The following is a 27,352-nucleotide window of genomic DNA, read 5'->3' as shown; positions in this document are numbered from 1 at the left end:
TGAGTAGGTATCCCCTTTCCCCAACTGACTAGGTATCCCCTTTCCCCAACTGACTAGGTATCCCCTTTCCCCAACTGACTAGGTATCCCCTTTCCGCTACTGAGTAGGTATCCCCTTTTCCCAACTGAGTAGGTATCTCCTTTCCCCAACTGACTAGGTATCCCCTTTCCCCAACTGACTAGGTATCCCCCTTTCCCCAACTGACTAGGTATCCCCTTTCCCCAACTGACTAGGTATCCCCTTTCCCCAACTGACTAGGTATCCCCTTTCCCCAACTGACTAGGTATCCCCTTTCCCCAACTGAGTAGGTATCCCCCTTTCCCTTTCCCCAACTGAGTAGGTATCCCCCTTTCCCAACTGACTAGGTATCCCCCTTTCCCCTTCCCCAACTGACTAGGTATCCCCCTTTCCCTTTCCCCAACTGAGTAGGTATCCCCCTTTCCCCAACTGAGTAGGTATCCCCCTTTCCCCAACTGACTAGGTATCCCCCTTTCCCCTTCCCCAACTGACTAGGTATCCCCTTTCCCTTTCCCCAACTGAGTAGGTACCCCCTTTCCCTTTCCCCAACTGACTAGGTATCCCCCTTTCCCCAACTGAGTAGGTATCCCCCTTTCCCCAACTGACTAGGTATCCCCCTTTCCCCTTCCCCAACTGACTAGGTATCCCCTTTCCCTTTCCCCAACTGAGTAGGTACCCCCTTTCCCTTTCCCCAACTGACTAGGTATCCCCCTTTCCCCAACTGACTAGGTATCCCCCTTTCCTTTTCCCCAACTGAATAGGTATTCCCCTTTCCCCAACTGACTAGGTATCCCCCTTTCCCCAACTGACTAGGTATCCCCCTTTCCCCAACTGAGTAGGTATCCCCCTTTCCCCAACTGACTAGGTATCCCCCTTTCCCCTTCCCCAACTGACTAGGTATCCCCTTTCCCTTTCCCCAACTGAGTAGGTACCCCCTTTCCCTTTCCCCAACTGACTAGGTATCCCCCTTTCCCCAACTGACTAGGTATCCCCCTTTCCTTTTCCCCAACTGAGTAGGTATTCCCCTTTCCCCAACTGACTAGGTATCCCCCTTTCCCCAACTGAGTAGGTATCCCCCTTTCCCCAACTGACTAGGTATCCCCTTTCCCTTTCCCCAACTGAGTAGGTACCCCCTTTCCCTTTCCCCAACTGAGTAGGTATCCCCCTTTCCCCAACTGACTAGGTATCCCCCTTTCCCTTTCCCCAACTGACTAGGTATCCCCCTTTCCCTTTCCCCAACTGACTGGGTATCCCCCTTTCCCCAACTGACTAGGTATCCCCCTTTCCCCAACTGACTAGGTATCCTCTTTCCCCAACTGAGTAGGTATCCCCTTTCAACAACTGAGTAGGTATCCCCTTTCCACAACTGAGTAGGTATCCCCTTTCCCCAACTGACTAGGTATCCCCCTTTCCCCAACTGACTAGGTATCCCCCATTCCCCAACTGACTAGGTATCCCCCTTTCCCCAACTGAGTAGGTATCCCCCTTTCCCTTTCCCCAACTGAGTAGGTATCCCCCTTTCCTTTCCCCAACTGACTGGGTATCCCCCTTTCCCCAACTGACTAGGTTTCCCCTTTCCCCAACTGAGTAGGTATCCCCTTTCCCCAACTGAGTAGGTATCCCCTTTCCCCAACTGAGTAGGTATCCCCCTTTCCCTTTCCCCAACTGAGTAGGTACCCCCTTTCCCTTTCCCCAACTGACTAGGTATCCCCTTTCCCCAACTGAGTAGGTATCCCCTTTCAACAACTGAGTAGGTATCCCCTTTCCCCAACTGAGTAGGTATCCCCTTTCCACAACTGAGTAGGTATCCCCTTTCCCCAACTGACTAGGTATCCCCCTTTCCCCAACTGACTAGGTATCCCCCATTCCCCAACTGACTAGGTATCCCCCTTTCCCCAACTGAGTAGGTATCCCCCTTTCCCTTTCCCCAACTGAGTAGGTATCCCCCTTTCCTTTCCCCAACTGACTGGGTATCCCCCTTTCCCCAACTGACTAGGTATCCCCCTTTCCCCAACTGACTAGGTATCCCCTTTCCCCAACTGAGTAGGTATCCCCTTTCAACCATTGAGTAGGTATCCCCTTTCCCCAACTGACTAGGTATCCCCTTTCCCCAACTGACTAGGTATCCCCCTTTCCTCTTCCCCAACTGACTAGGTATCCCCCTTTCCTTCCCCCAACTGACTAGGTATCCCCCTTTCCCCAACTGACTAGGTACCCCCTTTCCCCAACTGACTAGGTATCCCCTTTCCCCAACTGACTCGGTATCCCCTTTCCCCATCTGAGTAGGTATCCCCTTTCCCCAACTGAGTAGGTATCCCCTTTCCCCAACTGAGTAGGTATCCCCTTTCCCCAACTGACTAGGTATCCCCCTTTCCCCAACTGACTAGGTATCCCCTTTCCCCAACTGACTAGGTATCCCCTTTCCCCAACTGAGTAGGTATCCCCTTTCCCCAACTGACTAGGTATCCCCTTTCCCCAACTGACTAGATATCCCCTTTCCCCAACTGAGTAGGTATCCCCTTTCCCCAACTGACTAGGTATCCCCATTTCCCCAACTGAGTAGGTATCCCCCTTTCCCCAACTGACTAGGTATCCCCTGACTAGGTATCCCCCTTTCCCTTTCCCCAACTGACTAGGTACCCCCTGACTAGGTATCCCCTTTCCCCAACTGACTAGGTATCCCCTTTCCCCAACTGACTAGGTATCCCCCTTTCCTCTTCCCCAACTGACTAGGTATCCCCCTTTCCCTTCCCCCAACTGACTAGGTATCCCCCTTTCCCCAACTGACTAGGTACCCCCTTTCCCCAACTGACTAGGTATCCCCTTTCCCCAACTGACTCGGTATCCCCTTTCCCCATCTGAGTAGGTATCCCCTTTCCCCAACTGAGTAGGTATCCCCTTTCCCCAACTGACTAGGTATCCCCTTTCCCCAACTGACTAGGTATCCCCTTTCCCCAACTGACTAGGTATCCCCTTTCCGCTACTGAGTAGGTATCCCCTTTTCCCAACTGAGTAGGTATCTCCTTTCCCCAACTGACTAGGTATCCCCTTTCCCCAACTGACTAGGTATCCCCCTTTCCCCAACTGACTAGGTATCCCCTTTCCCCAACTGACTAGGTATCCCCTTTCCCCAACTGACTAGGTATCCCCTTTCCCCAACTGACTAGGTATCCCCTTTCCCCAACTGAGTAGGTATCCCCCTTTCCCTTTCCCCAACTGAGTAGGTATCCCCCTTTCCCAACTGACTAGGTATCCCCCTTTCCCCTTCCCCAACTGACTAGGTATCCCCCTTTCCCTTTCCCCAACTGAGTAGGTATCCCCCTTTCCCCAACTGAGTAGGTATCCCCCTTTCCCCAACTGACTAGGTATCCCCCTTTCCCCTTCCCCAACTGACTAGGTATCCCCTTTCCCTTTCCCCAACTGAGTAGGTACCCCCTTTCCCTTTCCCCAACTGACTAGGTATCCCCCTTTCCCCAACTGAGTAGGTATCCCCCTTTCCCCAACTGACTAGGTATCCCCCTTTCCCCTTCCCCAACTGACTAGGTATCCCCTTTCCCTTTCCCCAACTGAGTAGGTACCCCCTTTCCCTTTCCCCAACTGACTAGGTATCCCCCTTTCCCCAACTGACTAGGTATCCCCCTTTCCTTTTCCCCAACTGAATAGGTATTCCCCTTTCCCCAACTGACTAGGTATCCCCCTTTCCCCAACTGACTAGGTATCCCCCTTTCCCCAACTGAGTAGGTATCCCCCTTTCCCCAACTGACTAGGTATCCCCCTTTCCCCTTCCCCAACTGACTAGGTATCCCCTTTCCCTTTCCCCAACTGAGTAGGTACCCCCTTTCCCTTTCCCCAACTGACTAGGTATCCCCCTTTCCCCAACTGACTAGGTATCCCCCTTTCCTTTTCCCCAACTGAGTAGGTATTCCCCTTTCCCCAACTGACTAGGTATCCCCCTTTCCCCAACTGAGTAGGTATCCCCCTTTCCCCAACTGACTAGGTATCCCCTTTCCCTTTCCCCAACTGAGTAGGTACCCCCTTTCCCTTTCCCCAACTGAGTAGGTATCCCCCTTTCCCCAACTGACTAGGTATCCCCCTTTCCCCAACTGACTAGGTATCCTCTTTCCCCAACTGAGTAGGTATCCCCTTTCAACAACTGAGTAGGTATCCCCTTTCCACAACTGAGTAGGTATCCCCTTTCCCCAACTGACTAGGTATCCCCCTTTCCCCAACTGACTAGGTATCCCCCATTCCCCAACTGACTAGGTATCCCCCTTTCCCCAACTGAGTAGGTATCCCCCTTTCCCTTTCCCCAACTGAGTAGGTATCCCCCTTTCCTTTCCCCAACTGACTGGGTATCCCCCTTTCCCCAACTGACTAGGTTTCCCCTTTCCCCAACTGAGTAGGTATCCCCTTTCCCCAACTGAGTAGGTATCCCCTTTCCCCAACTGAGTAGGTATCCCCCTTTCCCTTTCCCCAACTGAGTAGGTACCCCCTTTCCCTTTCCCCAACTGACTAGGTATCCCCCTTTCCCTTTCCCCAACTGAGTAGGTATCCCCCTTTCCCCAACTGACTAGGTATCCCCTTTCCCTTTCCCCAACTGAGTAGGTATCCCCTTTCCGCTACTGACTAGGTATCCCCTTTCCCTTTCCCCAACTGACTAGGTATCCCCTTTCCCCAACTGAGTAGGTATTCCCCTTTCCCCAACTGACTAGGTATCCCCTTTCCCCAACTGACTAGGTATCCCCTTTCCCCAACTGAGTAGGTATCCCCTTTCCCCAACTGACTAGGTATCCCCTTTCCCCAACTGACTAGATATCCCCTTTCCCCAACTGAGTAGGTATCCCCTTTCCCCAACTGACTAGGTATCCCCTTTCCCCAACTGACTAGGTATCCCCATTTCCCCAACTGAGTAGGTATCCCCCTTTCCCCAACTGACTAGGTATCCCCCTTTCCCTTTCCCCACCTGACTAGGTATCCCCCTTTCCCTTTCCCCAACTGAGTAGGTATCCCCTTTCCCCAACTGACTAGGTATCCCCATTTCCCCAACTGAGTAGGTATCCCCCTTTCCCCAACTGACTAGGTATCCCCTGACTAGGTATCCCCCTTTCCCTTTCCCCAACTGACTAGGTACCCCCTGACTAGGTATCCCCTGACTAGGTATCCCCTGACTAGGTATCCCCTGACTAGGTTTCCCTTTCCTTACATATAAAACAATGTTCACATTAAGACACATGGTTGAGTGTTAAAACATTCACATACACAAAGCTTCCCAACAGGAGACGGGGGTTTAATCGCTGGTTCTACCGCCTGTATCACCCTCACAGGAAGTTGTCATAACCACTTCCTGTCTCTCTCTGCAGGTGGGCCTTTTGAGTGGGATCTGTCTGATCGTAGGAACCATGATCGGCTCCGGTATCTTCGTCTCCCCTAAGGCAGTGCTGCTGGAAACGGGAGCCGTAGGACCTTGTCTGTGTGTCTGGGCCGCCTGCGGGGTGCTAGCTACACTGGGTGAGGACACACACACACACAGGCTACATTGGGTGAGGAGAAAGAAAGAAAGAAAGAAAGAAAGAAAGAAAGAAAGAAAGAAAGAAAGAAAGACATACAGACATACAGACAGACAGACAGACAGACAGACAGACAGACAGACAGACAGACAGACAGACCATAAACTGAGATAGATTACCTGACTAACCCTGTCCTAGGTAATATCTAACCAGTCACTAGTGGTCGGAAAGAATGATAGGAAACTCCTAAATCAGGAATGACCAAGTGAGAAGGGCTCCGTGTGAGAAGGGCCCCGTGTGAGTAGGGCCCCGTGTGAGAAGGGCTCCGTGTGAGAAGGGCTCTGTGGGTGAAGGAGTCTATGTGAGAAGGGCTCCGTGTGAGAAGAGCCCCGTGTGAGAAGGCTCCGTGTGAGAAGGGCCCCGTGTGAGAAGGGCTCCGTGTGAGAAGAGCTCTATCTGAGAAGGCCCCGTGTGAGAAGGGCCCCATGTGAGAAGGGCTGGAGCTGCATCCCAGATGGCACCCTAACCCTATGGGTCGTGGTCCTACTACCCCATAGGGCCCTGGTCTAAAGTAGTGCACTATATAGGGAATAGGGTGCCATAGGGCCCTGGTCTAAAGTAGTGCACTATAAAGGCAATGGGGTGCCATAGGGCTCTGGTCTAAAGTAGTGCACTATATAATAGGGAATAGGGTGCCATTTGGGAGGCATCCTGACTGTGAGAAGGATTGTGTCAGTGTGTTCAATCCCCTCAAACCAGTAAACAGAAACATGGACATAGTGCAACCAACATGAACCCTGCTGAGTTATAAGAGGCTAGGAGGGAATTCCTCTCACAACATGAACCCTGATGACTTATGATGAGTCTAGGATAGAATTCATCTCCTGATTGATTAGTTAGTAACTCTTATTTGACTAGTTAAGAACTCCCCTGGTTGTCTAAGTCTTATTTGATTAGTTACTAACTCCCCTGGTTGTCTAGGTCTTAATATATTAGTTAGGAACTCACCTGGTTGTCTAGGTCTTAATTGATTAGTGAAGAACTCACCTGGTTGTCTAGGTCTTAATTGATTAGTGAAGAACTCACCTGGTTGCCTATGTCTTAATTGATTAGTTACAAATGCACCTGGTTGTCTAGGTCTTAATTGATTAGTGACGACTCACCTGGTTGTCTAGGTCTTAATAGATTAGTTAGGAATTCACCTGGTTTTCTAGGTCTTAATTGATTAGTGAAGAACTCACCTGGTTGCCTATGTCTTAATTGATTAGTTACAAATTCACCTGGTTTTCTAGGTCTTAATTGATTAGTGAAGAACTAACCTGGTTGCCTATTTCTTGATTGATTAGTTACAAATTCACCTGGTTGTCTAGGTCTTAATTGATTAGTGAAGAACTCACCTGGTTGTCTAGGTCTTAATTGATTAGTGAAGAACTCAACTGGTTGCCTATGTCTTAATTTATTAGTTACAAATTCACCTGGTTTTCTAGGTCTTAATTGATTAGTGAAGAACTCATCTGGTTGCCTATGTCTTAATTGATTAGTTACAAATTCACCTGGTTGTCTAGGTCTTAATTGATTAGTGATGAACTCACCTGGTTGTCTAGGTCTTAATTGATTAGTGAAGAACTCCCCTGGTTGCCTATGTCTTAATTGATTAGTTACAAATTCACCTGGTTGTCTATGTCTTAATTGATTAGTGACGACTCACCTGGTTGTCTAGGTCTTAATAGATTAGTTAGGAATTCACCTGGTTTTCTAGGTCTTAATTGATTAGTGAAGAACTCACCTGGTTGCCAATGTCTTAATTGATTAGTGAATAACGCACCTGGTTGTCTAGGTCTTAATTGATTAGTGAAGAACTCACCTGGTTGTCTAGGTCTTAATTGATTAGTTAAGACTCACCTGGTTGTCTAGGTCTTAATAGATTAGTTAGGAATTCACCTGGTTTTCTAGGTCTTAATTTATTAGTGAAGAACTCACCTGGTTGCCTATGTCTTAATTGATTAGTTACAAATTCACCTGGTTTTCTAGATCTTAATTGATTCGTGAAGAACTCACCTGGTTGCCTATGTCTTAATTGATTAGTTACAAATTCACCTGGTTTTCTAGGTCTTAATTGATTATTGAAGACTCACCTGGTTGTCTAGGTCTTAATTGATTAGTTAGGAACTCACCTGTTTTTTTAGGTCTTAATTGATTAGTTAGGAACTCACCTGGTTTTCTAGGTCTTAATTTATTAGTGAAGAACTCGCCTGGTTTTCAAGGTCTTAATTGATTATTGAAGAACTCACCTGGTTGGCTAGGTCTTAATTGATTAGTTAGGAATTCACCTGGTTTTCTAGGTCTTAATTGATTAGTGAAGAACTCACCTGGTTGTCTAGGTCTTGATTGATTAGTTAGGAACTCACCTGGTTGTCTAGGTCTTAATTGATTAGTTAGGAACTCACCTGGTTGCCTAGGTCTTAATTGATTTGTTAGGAACTCACCTGGTTGTCTAGGTCTTAATTGATTAGTTAGGAACTCACCTGGTTGCCTAGGTCTTAATTGATTTGTTAGGAACTCACCTGGTTGTCTAGGTCATAATTGACTTAGTTAGGAACTCACCTGGTTGTCTAGGTCTTAATTGATTAGTTAGGAACTCACCTGTTTGTCTAGATCTTAATCAATAGGTTAAGAACTCACCTGGTTGTCTAGGTCTTAATCGATAGGTTAAGAACTCACCTGGTTGTCTAGGTCTTAATTGGACACATTGATAGGAAATCCCCTGAAGCAGCAGCAGGTCTCGTGTCAACTAACTGCCTGTCTCTGAGCCTGCCTGTCTGCCTGCAGGGGCGCTGTGTTACGCGGAGCTGGGCACCATGATCACTAAGTCTGGAGGGGAATATGTGTACTTGATGGAGGCCTATGGGTCAGTGACGGCCTACCTCTACTCATGGAGCACCATCATGGTCCTACAGCCCTCCGCCTTCGCCATCATCGCCCTGAGCTTCGCAGAGTACACCTCCACACCGTTCTACCCAGGATGCACTCCTCCCATTGTGGTCACCAAGTGCCTGGCTGTAGTGTGCATATGTGAGTGTGAATCTTTCTTGAATTATGAAAAATCCTAATAGAAAACAATTGGCATGCACTTCCCGAATGGACTGAATTAAAACCATGGCTCTATCTAAATTTGTGTTCCTTGCATCGTATTGGAGAAGATCCAAGGTCCCTCCCCTCTGCAATGCCTTTTGAGAAGAGAGGATGCCTGGGATCGAGTAAAGATTAATTAAAAAATAGCCATGACATAGCCATGACTTGACCCCCACATGCTCTTCCTGCCTTGTGTTCTTCTCCTCCTCCTCTTCCCCTTTTCTCCTCCTCTTCCTTGTCTCCTCCTCCTCCATCTCTTGCTCCCGCCTCCTCCGCCTCCTGCTCCCGCCTCCTGCTCCTCTAGTATCTTAGAAACAATCAAATGTTGTTGTTCACTTGAGCAAGGCTCTTAACCCCTGAACTGATCCCCAGGCTCTTTAACCCCTGAACTGATCCCCAGGCTCTTAACCCCTAAACTGATCCCCAGGCTCTTAACCCCTAAACTGCTCACCAGTCTCTTAACCCCTAAACTGCTCACCAGTCTCTTAACCCCTAAACTGATCCCCAGGCTCTTAACCCCTAAACTGCTCACCAGTCTCTTAACCCCTAAACTGCTCACCAGTCTCTTAACTCCTAAACTGCTCACCAGTCTCTTAACCCCTAAACTGCTCACCAGTCTCTTAACCCCTAAACTGCTCCCTGGGCACTACAGTAGCAAGACACTAGTAGATGCCCACAGTTCCAGCCTCATACGTGTGTGTGTGTGTGTGTGTGTGTGTGTGTGTGTGTGTGTGTGTGTGTGTGTGTGTGTGTGTGTGTGTGTGTGTGTGTGTGTGTGTGTGTGTGTGTGTGTGTGTGTGTGTGTGTGTGTGTGTGTGTCGGAGTGGTTGACTACAACAGAAGACCAACTTCTGTCTCGTATGGATTAATAAAATATTCCTCCTCTTCTTCCTTCCTCTTCCTCCCCCTCCAGTTCTGATCGTGTCGGTGAACTGTCTCAGTGTGAAGTTAGCCAGCTATGTCCAGAACTTCTTCACTGCAGCCAAGCTTCTCATCATCCTGGTCATCATAGTGGCGGGCATCGTCCTCTTGGTACAAGGTTGGTACTTTACACATTCTGTCTGCTTCCCTTATGGCACCCTATTCCCTATTATAGTGCACTACTTTAGACCAGAGCCCTATGGCACCCTATTCCCTATTCAGTGCACTACTTTAGACCAGAGCCCTATGGAACCCTATTCCCTACATAGTGCACTACTTTAGACCAGAGCCCTATGGCACCCTATTCCCTATATAGTGCACTACTTTAGACCAGAGCCCTATGGCACCCTATTCCCTAATGTAGGTGTGGCATAACAAAGGGGTTGAATACTTATTGATTCAAGACATTTTAGTTTTTCTAATTAATTTGTAAACATTTCTAAAAACGCAATACCACTTTGACAATAATGGAGTATTGTTTGTAGGCCAGTAAGACCAAATCTTAATTTAATACATTTGAAATTCAGGCCGTAATACAACCAAATATTGAAAAAAATCAAGGGGCGTGACTCACTTTCTGAAGCCAATATTCAAACCAAAAACTTTGAAGGCCGACGAAGTGGTTCCATGTGATCATAACAGTTAAGGGCAAACGGAGGGGCGACGGCCTCAAAACACCAGTCTCAACGTCAACAGTGAAGAGGAGACTCCGGGATGCTGGCCTTCGAGCCAGAGTTCCTCTGTTCAGTCTCAACGTCAACAGTGAAGAGGAGACTCCGGGATGCTGGCCTTCTAGGCAGAGTTCCTCTGTCCAGTCTCAACGTCAACAGTGAAGAGGAGACTCCGGGATGCTGGCCTTCGAGCCAGAGTTCCTCTGTTCAGTCTCAACGTCAACAGTGAAGAGGCGACTCCGGGATGCTGGCCTTCGAGCCAGAGTTCCTCTGTCCAGTCTCAACGTCAACAGTGAAGAGGCGACTCCGGGATGCTGGCCTTCGAGCCAGAGTTCCTCTGTTCAGTCTCAATGTCAACAGTGAAGAGGAGACTCCGGGATGCTGGCCTTCGAGCCAGAGTTCCTCTGTTCAGTCTCAACGTCAACAGTGAAGAGGCGACTCCGGGATGCTGGCCTTCGAGCCAGAGTTCCTCTGTTCAGTCTCAACGTCAACAGTGAAGAGGAGACTCCGGGATGCTGGCCTTCTAGGCAGAGTTCCTCTGTCCAGTCTCAACGTCAACAGTGAAGAGGAGACTCCGGGATGCTGGCCTTCGAGCCAGAGTTCCTCTGTTCAGTCTCAACGTCAACAGTGAAGAGGAGACTCCGGGATGCTGGCCTTCTAGGCAGAGTTCCTCTGTCCAGTCTCAACGTCAACAGTGAAGAGGCGACTCCGGGATGCTGGCCTTCGAGCCAGAGTTCCTCTGTCCAGTCTCAACGTCAACAGTGAAGAGGCGACTCCGGGATGCTGGCCTTCTAGGCAGAGTTCCTCTGTCCAGTCTCAACGTCAACAGTGAAGAGGAGACTCCGGGATGCTGGCCTTCGAGCCAGAGTTCCTCTGTCCAGTCTCAACGTCAACAGTGAAGAGGAGACTCCGGGATGCTGGCCTTCTAGGCAGAGTTCCTCTGTCCAGTCTCAACGTCAACAGTGAAGAGGAGACTCCGGGATGCTGGCCTTCTAGGCAGAGTTCCTCTGTCCAGTCTCAACGTCAACAGTGAAGAGGAGACTCCGGGATGCTGGCCTTCGAGCCAGAGTTCCTCTGTTCAGTGTCTGTGTTCTTTTGTCCATCTTAATCTTCTTTGTTTTTATTGGCCAGTTTGAGATATGGCTTTTTCTTTGCAACTTTGCCTAGAACGCCAGCACTGCGAAGTCGCCTCTTCACTGTTGACGATGAGACTGGTGTTTTGCAGGTACTATTTAATAAAGCTGCCAGTTGAGGACTTGTGAGGCGTCTGTTTCTCAAACTAGACACTCTGATGTACTTGTCCTCTTGCTCAGTTGTGCACCGGGGCCTCCCACTCCTCTTTCTATTCTGGTTAGAGCCAGTTTTCTAATGATGAATTAGCTTTTTAAAATGATAAACTTGGATTAGCTAACACAACGTGTCATTGGAACACAGGAGTGATGGTTGCTGATAATGAGCCTCTGTTCGCCTATGTAGATATTCCATTAAACATCACCCGTTTCCAGCTACAATAGTCATTTAAAACATTAACAATGTCTACACTGTATTTCTGATCAATTTTATGTTATTTTAATTTACAATAAATGTGATTTCTTTAAAAAACAAGGACATTTCTAAGTGCCCCCAAACTTTTGAACAGTAGTGTATACACTGTTTGTGTCCAGGAAACACTGAGAATCTGTCCAACCCATTTGAAGGAGCCTCAACCTCCTTTGGATCCATTGGACTGGCATTTTACAACGGGCTCTGGGCCTACGATGGGTGGTAAGACTACATCTGCTTCCCAAATGGCACCCTACTTCCTATATAGGTCAATACTTTTGACCAGGGCCCGTAGTGCTCTAGTCAGGGCCCGTAGCGCTCTAGTCAGGGCCCGTAGCGTTCTAGTCAGGGCCCGTAGCGCTCTAGTCAGGGCCCGTAGCGCTCTAGTCAGGGGGTCTGTAGCGCTCTAGTCAAGGGGGGCTGTAGTGCTCTAGTCAGGGGGGACCAGTAGCGCTCTAGTCAGGGGGGCCCGTAGCGCTCTAGTCAAGGGGGATCCATAGCGCTCTAGTCAGGGGGGCCCGTAGCGCTCTAGTCAGGGGGCCCGTAGCGCTCTAGTCATTGGGGCCCGTAGCGCTCTAGTCAGGGGGGGCCCGTAGCGCTCTAGTCAGGGGGGGCCCATAGCGCTCTAGTCAGGGGGGCCCGTAGCGCTCTAGTCAGGGGGGCCCGTAGCGCTCTAGTCAGGGAGGGCCCGTAGCGCTCTAGTCAGGGGGGCCCATAGCGCTCTAGTCAGGGGGGCCCATAGTGCTGTAGTCAGGGCCCATAGTGCTCTAGTCAGGGGGGCCCATCGTGCTCTAATCAGGGGGGCCCGTGGCGCTCTAGTCAGGGCCCGTAGTGCTCTAGTCAGTGGGCCAGTGGTGCTCTAGTCAGTGGGGGCCTGTGGTGCTCTTGTCATGGGGGCCCTAGGTGCTCTAATCAGTGGGGGCCTGTGGTGCTCTAGTCATGGGGGCCCGTGGTGCTCGAATTAGGGCCCGTGACGCTCTAGTCAGGGTCTTTGGCGCTCTAGGCAGGGCCCATAGTGCTCCAGTCAAACTATTGCACTAAGCTGGGGGTTGGGTATCATTGGGGATTTCTGTTTTGAATGTCAACCCAACCTGTTTATGCGTGGTTCTATAAACACGTGTTTTCTCTCAGGAATCAGCTGAACTTTATAACAGAGGAGCTGAAAAACCCAAACAGGTGAGTGTCCATACAGCTGACATTTAGGGTTAGTCCAAAATGGCGCCCTGTTCCCTGATGGTCCCTGGTCATCAGTAGTGCACTATGTAAGGAACAGGGTGCCATTTGGAACGCAATAACAGTTACATGACCTTCAGCACAGTCAAGCAAGTTAATGTTTCCAACAGTTTACTAAACTAGTGATTTAGAACAGCAGTTACCACAAGTCAGAACAAAGACAACAGGAGCACTGCCTGCGCTCTTCCTGCACCAATTAAACATCCTCAAATCTCCTATAATAACCTTAGTCTAACAAACTTAACCATAAACAAATTAGTCCATTCAACATAGCTAAATATCATGTGGCTGTCCATAGTACTTGATCAGAATCACTGTTATAATCTTTGGCCTGTACAGAGAATTAAGTAAAAACCACAAGTCCAAATCTCTGTGTCCATCTATCCATGGTTTAGGAAAGGGCTGATTTAGCTAGCTAGCTACTGCAGGACATCAAGCAGACCAGAAACAAACAAGTTTTTCTGACTATGATGACGTTTTGCCTAGGATGTGATTTGATTGGTGTGAAGCCAAATCCAAAGTGGCCTCCCTTGTGGGGTGGTTTTGGTGCACCAGGACTATCCACAGCTGAGCTCATCTCAATGCTGATTGGTTAATTATTTTTATTTAAAAAAATATCAAAGGAAGTCAAATGCTCGCTGGAATCAATCAATCAAATGCTTCTGCGGTAACATGTCATACTCATTTTGGCCAGACAGCATCAGATACATCTGCTACACATACTGAGACAGGGGGGCGCTGTTTCCCTCGCTCTTATGATTTCTCTGATGAGATTGATTCAGCCACTTGAGGTTCTGAGCATGTTTGATTCAGCCACTTAAGAATTGATTCAGCCACTTCAATTGATTCAGCCACTTCAATTGATTCAGCCACCTCAATTGATTCAGCCACCACAATTGATTCAGCCACTTAAGAATTGAAGGAAAATTATGAAAACACAGAGACAAAAGATAAAGTGTTTAATAATTGTATTTGTTTTATTGGTCTGATATTCGGGGAAGCCTGAGTTCCCTTGGCATTCACACGCCACCTCCTTTCCTGTTAGGGAGACAACAAGAGTTTAATCAACTCTCTGTCTCTGTCTCTATCTGTGTGCTACATAATCCATTAACACTGGTCTCTGTGTAACATGTGTTGGTTGTAGTCTCTCTATCTCACACCAACTCTCTGTCTCTCTAAATCTCTCTATCTCTCTCTCTATATATCTCTCTCTCTATATATATCTCTCTCTATATATCTCTCTATATATATCTCTCTCTCTATATATATATATCTCTCTCTCTATATGTCTCTCTCTCTATATATATATCTCTCTCTCTATCTATCTCTAACAGAAACCTTCCCCTGGCCATTATCATTGGTATTCCCTTGGTGACTTTGTGCTATGTGCTGGTCAACATTGCCTACTTCAGCGCCATGACCCCTGCGGAACTACTGCAGTCTTCCGCTGTTGCTGTGGTAAGAGGGTCGTCATGGAGATAGAGAGGGACGGAGACAGAGGAAGCCATTGGTGTGGCTCATCATATCTCCCTTAGCAAGAACAAGACACATTCTTTCAACAACAAACAATTACATTTTATTTATTGTCCCCCCCCCCCCCACCCCCCGTGTCCTCGGAGGGGCTTGTTTGTGCCCCTTAGACTTTTGGTGACAGAGTGCTGTACCCCCTGTCGTGGGTAGTCCCTGTGTTTGTCGTCTTCTCCACCTTCGGAGCGGCCAATGGGACCTGCTTCACAGCCGGCAGGTAAAGGGACAACTTCAGGAAGACGTTTTTTTGCTAATCAAATTTAATCAAAACAAATGTATTTTATAAAGCCCTTTTTATATCAGCAGTTGTCACAAAGTGTTAAAACATATTGCCAGTATTATGTTGAACTAACATGTTTGTGCTCTGTCCCACCTCAGGTTGACCTATGTGGCAGGAAGAGAGGGTCACATGGTAAAGATCTTGTCCTATATCAGTCTGAAGCGCCTCACTCCTTCCCCCGCACTCATCTTCAATGTAAGTCTGAGATATTACATGATGTCTCTATGTTGATCTCCTCACCTCAACTCTACCCAGCTCATTGTGCTCTAACTCAACTCAGTCTACTCTAATAGCCCAATATGACCATGACTGAATGTTAAGTCCTGTGTGTTTTAATGAGGAGACGGAACACCAAGGATATTATAGTTTTATGTCTTTAGATTCGTGTTTATTTCTATTAGTTGAAAGATTTTTATGTGAAATTCAGTTTAGTTTGTTTTCAGATCCACCCCAGCTAGCACATTTTATTCCTTGGAAGTTGTCGGACCATACGTTTTGGTTTCCCCATTTGTTCTGGGAAACGAAGCTGTACGTTTCCTGACCAGTAAAACTGAATGTTTTTCAGAGACAGAATCGTAAAATCACGAAATTGGGGGGGGAAAATGGGTAAATTACAAAAAAACACCTAAAAAACATTAACAAACTTCCAAAGAGGAGGACTATCCGTACCAATTTTTTTTATTGTATTTCCAGGCACTAGCATTTCATCCCATATAAAGTTGGTTTAGACATTATTCTTCCGCCCTTGGATGATAGAGAGAAATATGGTGACTCCTATTGTCCTGGAAGAGGTAGTCCCTTAAACATTGTAATACGGTATCACCTAACACCATGGAAGAGGTGGTCTCCACTGATATATCCCTTAAACAGTATATCCCTTGGCATGCCCATACTCCTATATTTCACAATAATGCCTTGGGGTCTGGAGGGCGGTCTTTTGCATCCCCTCAATGGTCCAAATGTAGAATCTGGACCCTGAGAGATATCAATCTGGACCCTGAGAGATATCCATCTGGACCCTGAGAGATATCAATCTGGACCCTGAGAGATATCAATCTGGACCCGTAGAGATATCAATCTGGACCCTGAGAGATATCAATCTGGATCCTTAGAGATATCAATCTGGACCCTGAGAGATATCAATCTGGACCCAACTACCGAACCATCCTATGATGGGATTTATAAATACATTTCCTGGGCTCCTGAAAGGACTGATCTTTATATATAAACATCTCTTGGAAAGCTCATATTCTGAGCATTAAAAAAGTATGGGTCTACAGATCTAAATGATTCTGAACAACCTTTTAACTGGAACAGAATATTTCAAAAATATGACCTTGACATCCCGTAATCCAAACTATCAATTTACAGTGCCTTGCGAAAGTATTCGGCCCCCTTGAACTTTGCAACCTTTTGCCACATTTCAGGCTTCAAACATAAAGATATAAAACTGTATTTTTTGTGAAGAATCAACAACAAGTGGGACACAATCATGAAGTGGAACGACATTTATTGGATATTTCAAACTTTTTTAACAAATCAAAAACTGAAAAATTGGGCGTGCAAAATTATTCAGCCCCTTTACTTTCAGTGCAGCAAACTCTCTCCAGAAGTTCAGTGAGGATCTCTGAATGATCCAATGTTGACCTAAATGACTAATGATGATAAATACAATCCACCTGTGTGTAATCAAGTCTCCGTATAAATGCAAGAAGATTTGTCTTCCAACAAGACAATGATCCAAAACATAAAGCAAAATCTACAATGGAATGGTTAAAAAATAAACATATCCAGGTGTTAGAATGGCCAAGTCAAAGTCCAGACCTGAATCCAATCGAGAATCTGTGGAAAGAACTGAAAACTGCTGTTCACAAATGCTCTCCATCCAACCTCACTGAGCTCGAGCTGTTTTGCAAGGAGGAATGGGAAAAAATGTCAGTCTCTCGATGTGCAAAACTGATAGAGACATACCCCAAGCGACTTACAGCTGTAATCGCAGCAAAAGGTGGCGCTACAAAGTATTAACTTAAGGGGGCTGAATAATTTTGCACGCCCAATTTTTCAGTTTTTGATTTGTTAAAAAAGTTTGAAATATCCAATACATGTCGTTCCACTTCATGATTGTGTCCAACTTATTGTTGATTCTTCACAAAAAAATACAGTTTTATATCTTTATGTTTGAAGCCTGAAATGTGGCAAAAGGTCGCAAAGTTCAAGGGGGCCGAATACTTTCGCAAGGCACTGTATACATTTTAAGTTTGTTCACAGGAAACATTTAAAGTTTGTTCACAGACTATTTTTAACACCAAGGAAACATTTTAAGATGAAATTGGCCCCAACTGTTCACTGAAACCTGTAGGAAACATACTGAAAGAATGTTGTTTCTTAATGTTAATGTACCAATGTCAAACCAGTTGGAGAACGTTCCTAGAACGTTACCAATGTCAAACCAGTTGGAGAACGTTCCTAGAACATTACCAATGTCAAACCAGTTGGAGAACGTTCCTAGAACATTGCCGGAATGAAATGCAACTGTTTGTACTTTTAGGAAACGTTCTGTTGAAGTAATAAAGCACCACTTTGTCAAGTTCCTTAAATGTGACCGACCACCTCGATTCGGTCTGAAGTAGCAAAATTTGAAATTGTGTTTTGTTTAAAAACTTTGGATAGAAGTAGAGACTCAGAGCTCATACACTGCAGTTGAGGAATAATGGGAAAGTAATTCTGCTTTGAAAGTTCATTAACTTGTAACGTCACTTTTGAGAAAATGACCCTTGAATATTTTGGTACACCTACTGGAGAGCTCTCCTTTGTCTACACCCATTCAACATCGTTCAAACCCTCCCCACCCATCTCTTTAACGATTCACGTGATTCGCTAAACAGAGTGAGTAAGGTAGTAAACAAGGAAAGCGATCTTACACGTAATGTTAGGTAGCGAGCCAGCAAACTAACGTTCGCTAGCTAACAGCTTTAACTTGCAATGAAAAAAGGCCTTTCTGACTCATATTGAAACGTATGATATCTGAAAATGTAAAATTCTGTTTACCCTGTTGTTGTTGTTGTGATTGTATGGTATTCTGGCCGTATTCTACATTATCCCAGCAGACATCAACACCCTGATCAACTACTTCAGTTTACCCTGTTGTTGTTGTTGTGATTGTATGGTATTCTGGCCGTATTCTACATTATCCCTGCAGACATCAACACCCAGATCAACTACTTCAGTTTACCCTGTTGTTGTTGTTGTGATTGTATGGTATTCTGGCCGTATTCTACATTATCCCAGCAGACATCAACACCCTGATCAACTACTTCAGTTTACCCTGTTGTTGTTGTTGTTGTGATTGTAGGGTATTCTGTCCGTACTCTACATTATCCCAGCAGACATCAACACCCTGATCAACTACTTCAGTTTACCCTGTTGTTGTGGTTGTAGGGTATTCTGGCCGTATTCTACATTATCCCAGCAGACATCAACACCCTGATCAACTACTTCAGTTTACCCTGTTGTTGTTGTTGTTGTGGTTGTAGGGTATTCTGGCCGTATTCTACATTATCCCAGCAGACATCAACACCCTGATCAACTACTTCAGTTTACCCTGTTGTTGTTGTTGTTGTGATTGTAGGGTATTCTGGCCGTACTCTACATTATCCCAGCAGACATCAACACCCTGATCAACTACTTCAGTTTACCCTGTTGTTGTTGTTGTTGTGGTTGTAGGGTATTCTGGCCGTATTCTACATTATCCCAGCAGACATCAACACCCTGATCAACTACTTCAGTTTACCCTGTTGTTGTTGTTGTTGTGGTTGTAGGGTATTCTGGCCGTATTCTACATTATCCCAGCTGACATCAACACCCTGATCAACTACTTCAGTTTACCCTGTTGTTGTTGTTGTTGTTGTTGTGATTGTAGGGTATTCTGGCCGTATTCTACATTATCCCAGCTGACATCAACACCCTGATCAACTACTTCAGTTTACCCTGTTGTTGTTGTTGTGGTTGTAGGGTATTCTGGCCGCATTCTACATTATCCCAGCAGACATCAACACCCTGATCAACTACTTCAGTTTACCCTGTTGTTGTTGTTGTGGTTGTAGAGTATTCTGTCCGTATTCTACATTATCCCAGCTGACATCAAGACCCTGATCAACTACTTCAGTTTACCCTGTTGTTGTTGTTGTTGTTGTGATTGTAGGGTATTCTGGCCGTACTCTACATTATCCCCGCAGACATCAACACCCTGATCAACTACTTCAGTTTACCCTGTTGTTGTGGTTGTAGGGTATTCTGGCCGTATTCTACATTATCCCAGCAGACATCAACACCCTGATCAACTACTTCAGTTTACCCTGTTGTTGTTGTTGTTGTGGTTGTAGGGTATTCTGGCCGTATTCTACATTATCCCAGCTGACATCAACACCCTGATCAACTACTTCAGTTTACCCTGTTGTTGTTGTTGTTGTTGTTGTGATTGTAGGGTATTCTGGCCGTACTCTACATTATCCCCGCAGACATCAACACCCTGATCAACTACTTCAGTTTACCCTGTTGTTGTTGTTGTTGTGGTTGTAGGGTATTCTGGCCGTATTCTACATTATCCCAGCTGACATCAACACCCTGATCAACTACTTCAGTTTACCCTGTTGTTGTTGTTGTTGTTGTGATTGTAGGGTATTCTGGCCGTACTCTACATTATCCCCGCAGACATCAACACCCTGATCAACTACTTCAGTTTACCCTGTTATTGTTGTTGTTGTGGTTGTAGGGTATTCTGGCCGCATTCTACATTATCCCAGCAGACATCAACACCCTGATCAACTACTTCAGTTTACCCTGTTGTTGTTGTTGTGGTTGTAGAGTATTCTGTCCGTACTCTACATTATCCCAGCAGACATCAACACCCTGATCAACTACTTCAGTTTACCCTGTTGTTGTTGTGGTTGTAGGGTATTCTGGCCGTACTCTACATTATCCCAGCAGACATCAACACCCTTATCAACTACTTCAGTTTACCCTGTTGTTGTGGTTGTAGGGTATTCTGGCCGTACTCTACATTATCCCCGCAGACATCAACACCCTGATCAACTACTTCAGTTTACCCTGTTGTTGTTGTTGTTGTGGTTGTAAGGTATTCTGGCCGTATTCTACATTATCCCAGCTGACATCAACACCCTGATCAACTACTTCAGTTTACCCTGTTGTTGTTGTTGTTGTTGTGATTGTAGGGTATTCTGGCCGTACTCTACATTATCCCCGCAGACATCAACACCCTGATCAACTACTTCAGTTTACCCTGTTGTTGTTGTTGTTGTGGTTGTAGGGTATTCTGGCCGCATTCTACATTATCCCAGCAGACATCAACACCCTGATCAACTACTTCAGTTTACCCTGTTGTTGTTGTTGTGGTTGTAGAGTATTCTGTCCGTACTCTACATTATCCCAGCAGACATCAACACCCTGATCAACTACTTCAGTTTACCCTGTTGTTGTTGTGGTTGTAGGGTATTCTGGCCGTACTCTACATTATCCCAGCAGACATCAACACCCTTATCAACTACTTCAGTTTACCCTGTTGTTGTGGTTGTAGGGTATTCTGGCCGTATACTACATTATCCCAGCAGACATCAATACCCTGATCAACTACTTCAGTTTACCCTGTTGTTGTTGTTGTTGTTGTGGTTGTAGGGTATTCTGGCCGTATTCTACATTATCCCAGCAGACATCAACATCCTGATCAACTACTTCAGTTTACCCTGTTGTTGTTGTTGTGGTTGTAGGGTATTCTGTCCGTACTCTACATTATCCCAGCAGACATCAACACCCTGATCAACTACTTCAGTTTACACTGTTGTTGTGGTTCTAGGGTATTCTGGCCGTACTCTACATTATCCCAGCAGACATCAACACCCTGATCAACCACTTCAGTTTACCCTATTGTTGTTGTTGTAGGGTTTTCTGGCCGTCCTCTACATTATCCCAGCAGACATCAACACCCTGATCAACTACTTCAGTTTACCCTGTTGTTGTTGTTGTGGTTGTAGGGTATTCTGGCCGTATTCCACATTATCCCAGCAGACATCAACATCCTGATCAACTACTTCAGTTTACCCTGTTGTTGTTGTTGTGGTTGTAGGGTATTCTGTCCGTACTCTACATTATCCCAGCAGACATCAACACCCTGATCAACTACTTCAGTTTACACTGTTGTTGTGATTGTAGGGTATTCTGGCCGTACTCTACATTATCCCCGCAGACATCAACACCCTGATCAACTACTTCAGTTTACCCTGTTGTTGTTGTTGTTGTGGTTGTAGGGTATTCTGGCCGCATTCTACATTATCCCAGCAGACATCAACACCCTGATCAACTACTTCAGTTTACCCTGTTGTTGTTGTTGTGGTTGTAGAGTATTCTGTCCGTACTCTACATTATCCCAGCAGACATCAACACCCTGATCAACTACTTCAGTTTACCCTGTTGTTGTTGTGGTTGTAGGGTATTCTGGCCGTACTCTACATTATCCCAGCAGACATCAACACCCTTATCAACTACTTCAGTTTACCCTGTTGTTGTGGTTGTAGGGTATTCTGGCCGTATACTACATTATCCCAGCAGACATCAATACCCTGATCAACTACTTCAGTTTACCCTGTTGTTGTTGTTGTGGTTGTAGGGTATTCTGGCCGTATTCTACATTATCCCAGCAGACATCAACATCCTGATCAACTACTTCAGTTTACCCTGTTGTTGTTGTTGTGGTTGTAGGGTATTCTGTCCGTACTCTACATTATCCCAGCAGACATCAACACCCTGATCAACTACTTCAGTTTACACTGTTGTTGTGGTTCTAGGGTATTCTGGCCGTACTCTACATTATCCCAGCAGACATCAACACCCTGATCAACCACTTCAGTTTACCCTGTTGTTGTTGTTGTAGGGTATTCTGGCCGTCCTCTACATTATCCCAGCAGACATCAACACCCTGATCAACTACTTCAGTTTACCCTGTTGTTGTTGTTGTGGTTGTAGGGTATTCTGGCCGTATTCTACATTATCCCAGCAGACATCAACATCCTGATCAACTACTTCAGTTTACCCTGTTGTTGTTGTTGTGGTTGTAGGGTATTCTGTCCGTACTCTACATTATCCCAGCAGACATCAACACCCTGATCAACTACTTCAGTTTACACTGTTGTTGTGGTTGTAGGGTATTCTGGCCGTACTCTACATTATCCCAGCAGACATCAACACCCTGATCAACTACTTCAGTTTACCCTGTTGTTGTTGTTGTGGTTGTAGAGTATTCTGTCCGTATTCTACATTATCCCAGCTGACATCAAGACCCTGATCAACTACTTCAGTTTACCCTGTTGTTGTTGTTGTTGTTGTGATTGTAGGGTATTCTGGCCGTACTCTACATTATCCCCGCAGACATCAACACCCTGATCAACTACTTCAGTTTACCCTGTTGTTGTGGTTGTAGGGTATTCTGGCCGTATTCTACATTATCCCAGCAGACATCAACACCCTGATCAACTACTTCAGTTTACCCTGTTGTTGTTGTTGTTGTGGTTGTAGGGTATTCTGGCCGTATTCTACATTATCCCAGCTGACATCAACACCCTGATCAACTACTTCAGTTTACCCTGTTGTTGTTGTTGTTGTTGTTGTGATTGTAGGGTATTCTGGCCGTACTCTACATTATCCCCGCAGACATCAACACCCTGATCAACTACTTCAGTTTACCCTGTTGTTGTTGTTGTTGTGGTTGTAGGGTATTCTGGCCGTATTCTACATTATCCCAGCTGACATCAACACCCTGATCAACTACTTCAGTTTACCCTGTTGTTGTTGTTGTTGTTGTGATTGTAGGGTATTCTGGCCGTACTCTACATTATCCCCGCAGACATCAACACCCTGATCAACTACTTCAGTTTACCCTGTTGTTGTTGTTGTTGTGGTTGTAGGGTATTCTGGCCGCATTCTACATTATCCCAGCAGACATCAACACCCTGATCAACTACTTCAGTTTACCCTGTTGTTGTTGTTGTGGTTGTAGAGTATTCTGTCCGTACTCTACATTATCCCAGCAGACATCAACACCCTGATCAACTACTTCAGTTTACCCTGTTGTTGTTGTGGTTGTAGGGTATTCTGGCCGTACTCTACATTATCCCAGCAGACATCAACACCCTTATCAACTACTTCAGTTTACCCTGTTGTTGTGGTTGTAGGGTATTCTGGCCGTACTCTACATTATCCCCGCAGACATCAACACCCTGATCAACTACTTCAGTTTACCCTGTTGTTGTTGTTGTTGTGGTTGTAAGGTATTCTGGCCGTATTCTACATTATCCCAGCTGACATCAACACCCTGATCAACTACTTCAGTTTACCCTGTTGTTGTTGTTGTTGTTGTGATTGTAGGGTATTCTGGCCGTACTCTACATTATCCCCGCAGACATCAACACCCTGATCAACTACTTCAGTTTACCCTGTTGTTGTTGTTGTTGTGGTTGTAGGGTATTCTGGCCGCATTCTACATTATCCCAGCAGACATCAACACCCTGATCAACTACTTCAGTTTACCCTGTTGTTGTTGTTGTGGTTGTAGAGTATTCTGTCCGTACTCTACATTATCCCAGCAGACATCAACACCCTGATCAACTACTTCAGTTTACCCTGTTGTTGTTGTGGTTGTAGGGTATTCTGGCCGTACTCTACATTATCCCAGCAGACATCAACACCCTTATCAACTACTTCAGTTTACCCTGTTGTTGTGGTTGTAGGGTATTCTGGCCGTATACTACATTATCCCAGCAGACATCAATACCCTGATCAACTACTTCAGTTTACCCTGTTGTTGTTGTTGTTGTGGTTGTAGGGTATTCTGGCCGTATTCTACATTATCCCAGCAGACATCAACATCCTGATCAACTACTTCAGTTTACCCTGTTGTTGTTGTTGTGGTTGTAGGGTATTCTGTCCGTACTCTACATTATCCCAGCAGACATCAACACCCTGATCAACTACTTCAGTTTACACTGTTGTTGTGGTTCTAGGGTATTCTGGCCGTACTCTACATTATCCCAGCAGACATCAACACCCTGATCAACCACTTCAGTTTACCCTATTGTTGTTGTTGTAGGGTTTTCTGGCCGTCCTCTACATTATCCCAGCAGACATCAACACCCTGATCAACTACTTCAGTTTACCCTGTTGTTGTTGTTGTGGTTGTAGGGTATTCTGGCCGTATTCCACATTATCCCAGCAGACATCAACATCCTGATCAACTACTTCAGTTTACCCTGTTGTTGTTGTTGTGGTTGTAGGGTATTCTGTCCGTACTCTACATTATCCCAGCAGACATCAACACCCTGATCAACTACTTCAGTTTACACTGTTGTTGTGATTGTAGGGTATTCTGGCCGTACTCTACATTATCCCCGCAGACATCAACACCCTGATCAACTACTTCAGTTTACCCTGTTGTTGTTGTTGTTGTGGTTGTAGGGTATTCTGGCCGCATTCTACATTATCCCAGCAGACATCAACACCCTGATCAACTACTTCAGTTTACCCTGTTGTTGTTGTTGTGGTTGTAGAGTATTCTGTCCGTACTCTACATTATCCCAGCAGACATCAACACCCTGATCAACTACTTCAGTTTACCCTGTTGTTGTTGTGGTTGTAGGGTATTCTGGCCGTACTCTACATTATCCCAGCAGACATCAACACCCTTATCAACTACTTCAGTTTACCCTGTTGTTGTGGTTGTAGGGTATTCTGGCCGTATACTACATTATCCCAGCAGACATCAATACCCTGATCAACTACTTCAGTTTACCCTGTTGTTGTTGTTGTGGTTGTAGGGTATTCTGGCCGTATTCTACATTATCCCAGCAGACATCAACATCCTGATCAACTACTTCAGTTTACCCTGTTGTTGTTGTTGTGGTTGTAGGGTATTCTGTCCGTACTCTACATTATCCCAGCAGACATCAACACCCTGATCAACTACTTCAGTTTACACTGTTGTTGTGGTTGTAGGGTATTCTGGCCGTACTCTACATTATCCCAGCAGACATCAACACCCTGATCAACCACTTCAGTTTACCCTGTTGTTGTTGTGGTTGTAGGGTATTCTGGCCGTACTCTACATTATCCCAGCAGACATCAACACCCTGATCAACTACTTCAGTTTCGCCCAGTGGGGGTTCTACGGCCTCACAGCTCTCGCTCTCATCGTCATGCGCTTCACCAGGAAGGAACTCAAGAGGCCCGTCAAGGTAAGACTAGATTCACATTGCCATACACCCAAGTCTTGAATATTAATTGTTGTATTGAACCTTTATTTAACTGGGCAAGTCAGTTAAAGAACAAATTATTATTTTCAATGACGGCCTAGGAACAGTGTTAACTGCCTTGTTCAGCGGCAGAACGACAGATTTTTTTACCTTGTCAGCTCAGGGATTCGATCTAGAAACCTTTCAGTTACTGGCCCAAAGCTCTAACCAGTAGGCTACCTGCAGCCCCTCATCTCTTGGCTATTGGAAGAGCATAGTTACAACTATCATGTTGAGCTCGTGGACGGTCAGTCCTTACATCCATAGATCTGTCTATACATTTTAGAGTGGTTCCATTTCTCCAGTCACATCCCTCAGCTGGTTACCACAACAAATGGGGTAACTTTGATGTTTTCCTGAATCCCAGATTCACTTAAACCTGTTTTCAGAGCAATACTGTCCCAGATCCCTCCTGTGAGACTGACAGGTGGTTATGTCCTGGTTGTCCCCAAACAGTGTCCCATGCCCATAGCAGTGCTGGTGGTGATAGTGTCCTGCTACCTGGTCCTAGCACCGATCATAGACAAGCCAGAGCTGGAGTATCTGTACTGTACCATCTTCATCCTCAGCGGTCTGCTGCTCTACTTCCCCTTCGTTCACCGCAGGTTCAGCTGGACACGCAGGGTCATGAGTGAGTAACTACCCACTGCTCAGAGTTGTTGACCCTTGTGTTGAGAGAGAGCCTTTATCCCAAAATGGCCCCCTATTCCCTGTGTCGTGCACTACCCTATGGGCCCTGGTGAAAGGTAGTGCACTATAATATAGGGTATAGGGTGCCATTTGGGAAGCAGACACTATTATCTTCTTGGGTCTTTATGTATCAAAATGTTGTATTCCTCAGTGAGCGGTAGTGGAGTTCTTCCCCTTTAATAATTCCAGTCATTGTGGAGCCAAACTCAGAAGGTCACAGAGCTGTGATTGGGCTGATGTCACCTTTATTAACCTTTTATTAAAGTTTATTTATTTATTATTCACCTTTTAATTAGCCTGATTGCTCCAATCTGACCTTTAACCTCTCACCTCCGCTGCAGGGCCAATCACCATGTACCTCCAGCTGCTGATGGAGGTCGTTCCTCCTGAGAACAACGAATAGATGAAGATAATAAACGGCCTAAACTGACTCATGTGGACAAATGTCTTTTGGTGCGTCCCAAATGGTACCCTTTTCCCTATGTGGTGCACTACCCCATAGACCCTAGTCAAAAGTAGTGCACTACATAGGGAATAGGGTGCCAATTGGGACGCACACTTAGAAAACACAGACTGTTTCATAATGAAGGTACTGTCCTGTCTCATAATGAAGGTGCTGTCTCATAATTAAGGTACAGTCTCATAATGAAGGTACTGTCTCATAAGGAAGGTACTGTCCTGTCTCATAATGAAGATACTGTCTCATAATGAAGGTACTGTCTCATAATGAAGGTACTGTCTCATAATGAAGGTACTATCCTGTCTCATAATGAAGGTACTGTCCTGTCTCATAATGAAGGTACTGTCTCATAATGAAGGTACTGTACTGTCTCATAATGAAGGTACTGTCCTGTCTCATAATGAAGGTACTGTCCTGTCTCATAATGAAGGTACTGTCTCATAATTAAGGTACAGTCTCATAATGAAGGTACTGTCTCATAAGGAAGGTACTGTCCTGTCTCATAATGAAGGTACTGTCTCATAATGAAGGTACTGTACTGTCTCATAATGAAGGTACTGTACTGTCTCATAATTAAGATACTGTACTGTCTCATAATGAAGGGACTATCTCATAATGAAGGTACTGTCCTGTCTCATAATGAAGGTACTGTCCTGTCTCATAATGAAGGTACTATCCTGTCTCATAATGAAGGTACTGTCCTGTCTCATAATGAAGGTACTATCCTGTCTCATAATGAAGGTACTGTCCTGTCTCATAATGAAGGTACTGTCCTGTCTCATAATGAAGGTACTGTCCTGTCTCATAATGAAGGTACTGTACTGTCTCATAATGAAGGTACTGTACTGTCTCATAATGAAGGTCCTGTCTCATAATGAAGGTACTGTCCTGTCTCATAATGAAGGTACTGTTCTGTCTCATAATGAAGGTACTATCCTGTCTCATAATGAAGGTACTGTATCATAATGAAGGTACTGTCCTGTCTCATAATGAAGGTACTGTCCTGTCTCATAATGAAG

The 27,352-nt window shown here is 45.6% G+C and overlaps 1 protein-coding gene across 1 annotated transcript in view; it reads left to right on the top strand.

Moving 5' to 3' along the window:
- The window catches only part of LOC139384635 (b(0,+)-type amino acid transporter 1-like), a 162,586-nt gene extending 135,947 nt beyond the window's left edge, over positions 1-26,639 (top strand). The window contains exons 2-12 of the mRNA XM_071129450.1: positions 5,343-5,526; positions 8,355-8,597; positions 9,571-9,696; positions 11,914-12,013; positions 12,923-12,967; positions 14,359-14,482; positions 14,665-14,768; positions 14,930-15,026; positions 24,977-25,126; positions 25,640-25,814; positions 26,215-26,639. Of these exons, the coding sequence (XP_070985551.1) occupies positions 5,343-5,526; positions 8,355-8,597; positions 9,571-9,696; positions 11,914-12,013; positions 12,923-12,967; positions 14,359-14,482; positions 14,665-14,768; positions 14,930-15,026; positions 24,977-25,126; positions 25,640-25,814; positions 26,215-26,276 (1,410 nt within the window). The 3' untranslated portion in view covers positions 26,277-26,639. The remainder of the gene's footprint in view (positions 1-5,342; positions 5,527-8,354; positions 8,598-9,570; positions 9,697-11,913; positions 12,014-12,922; positions 12,968-14,358; positions 14,483-14,664; positions 14,769-14,929; positions 15,027-24,976; positions 25,127-25,639; positions 25,815-26,214) is intronic.
- The last annotated feature ends 713 nt before the right edge of the window (positions 26,640-27,352 follow it).

This window comes from Oncorhynchus clarkii, chromosome 26 (assembly GCF_045791955.1).
Source record: "Oncorhynchus clarkii lewisi isolate Uvic-CL-2024 chromosome 26, UVic_Ocla_1.0, whole genome shotgun sequence".
In the NCBI taxonomy this organism is placed as follows: Eukaryota; Metazoa; Chordata; class Actinopteri; order Salmoniformes; family Salmonidae; genus Oncorhynchus; species Oncorhynchus clarkii.
The sequence above is the reverse complement of the archived record's forward strand: the minus strand, read 5'-3'. Positions and strand labels throughout refer to the sequence as shown.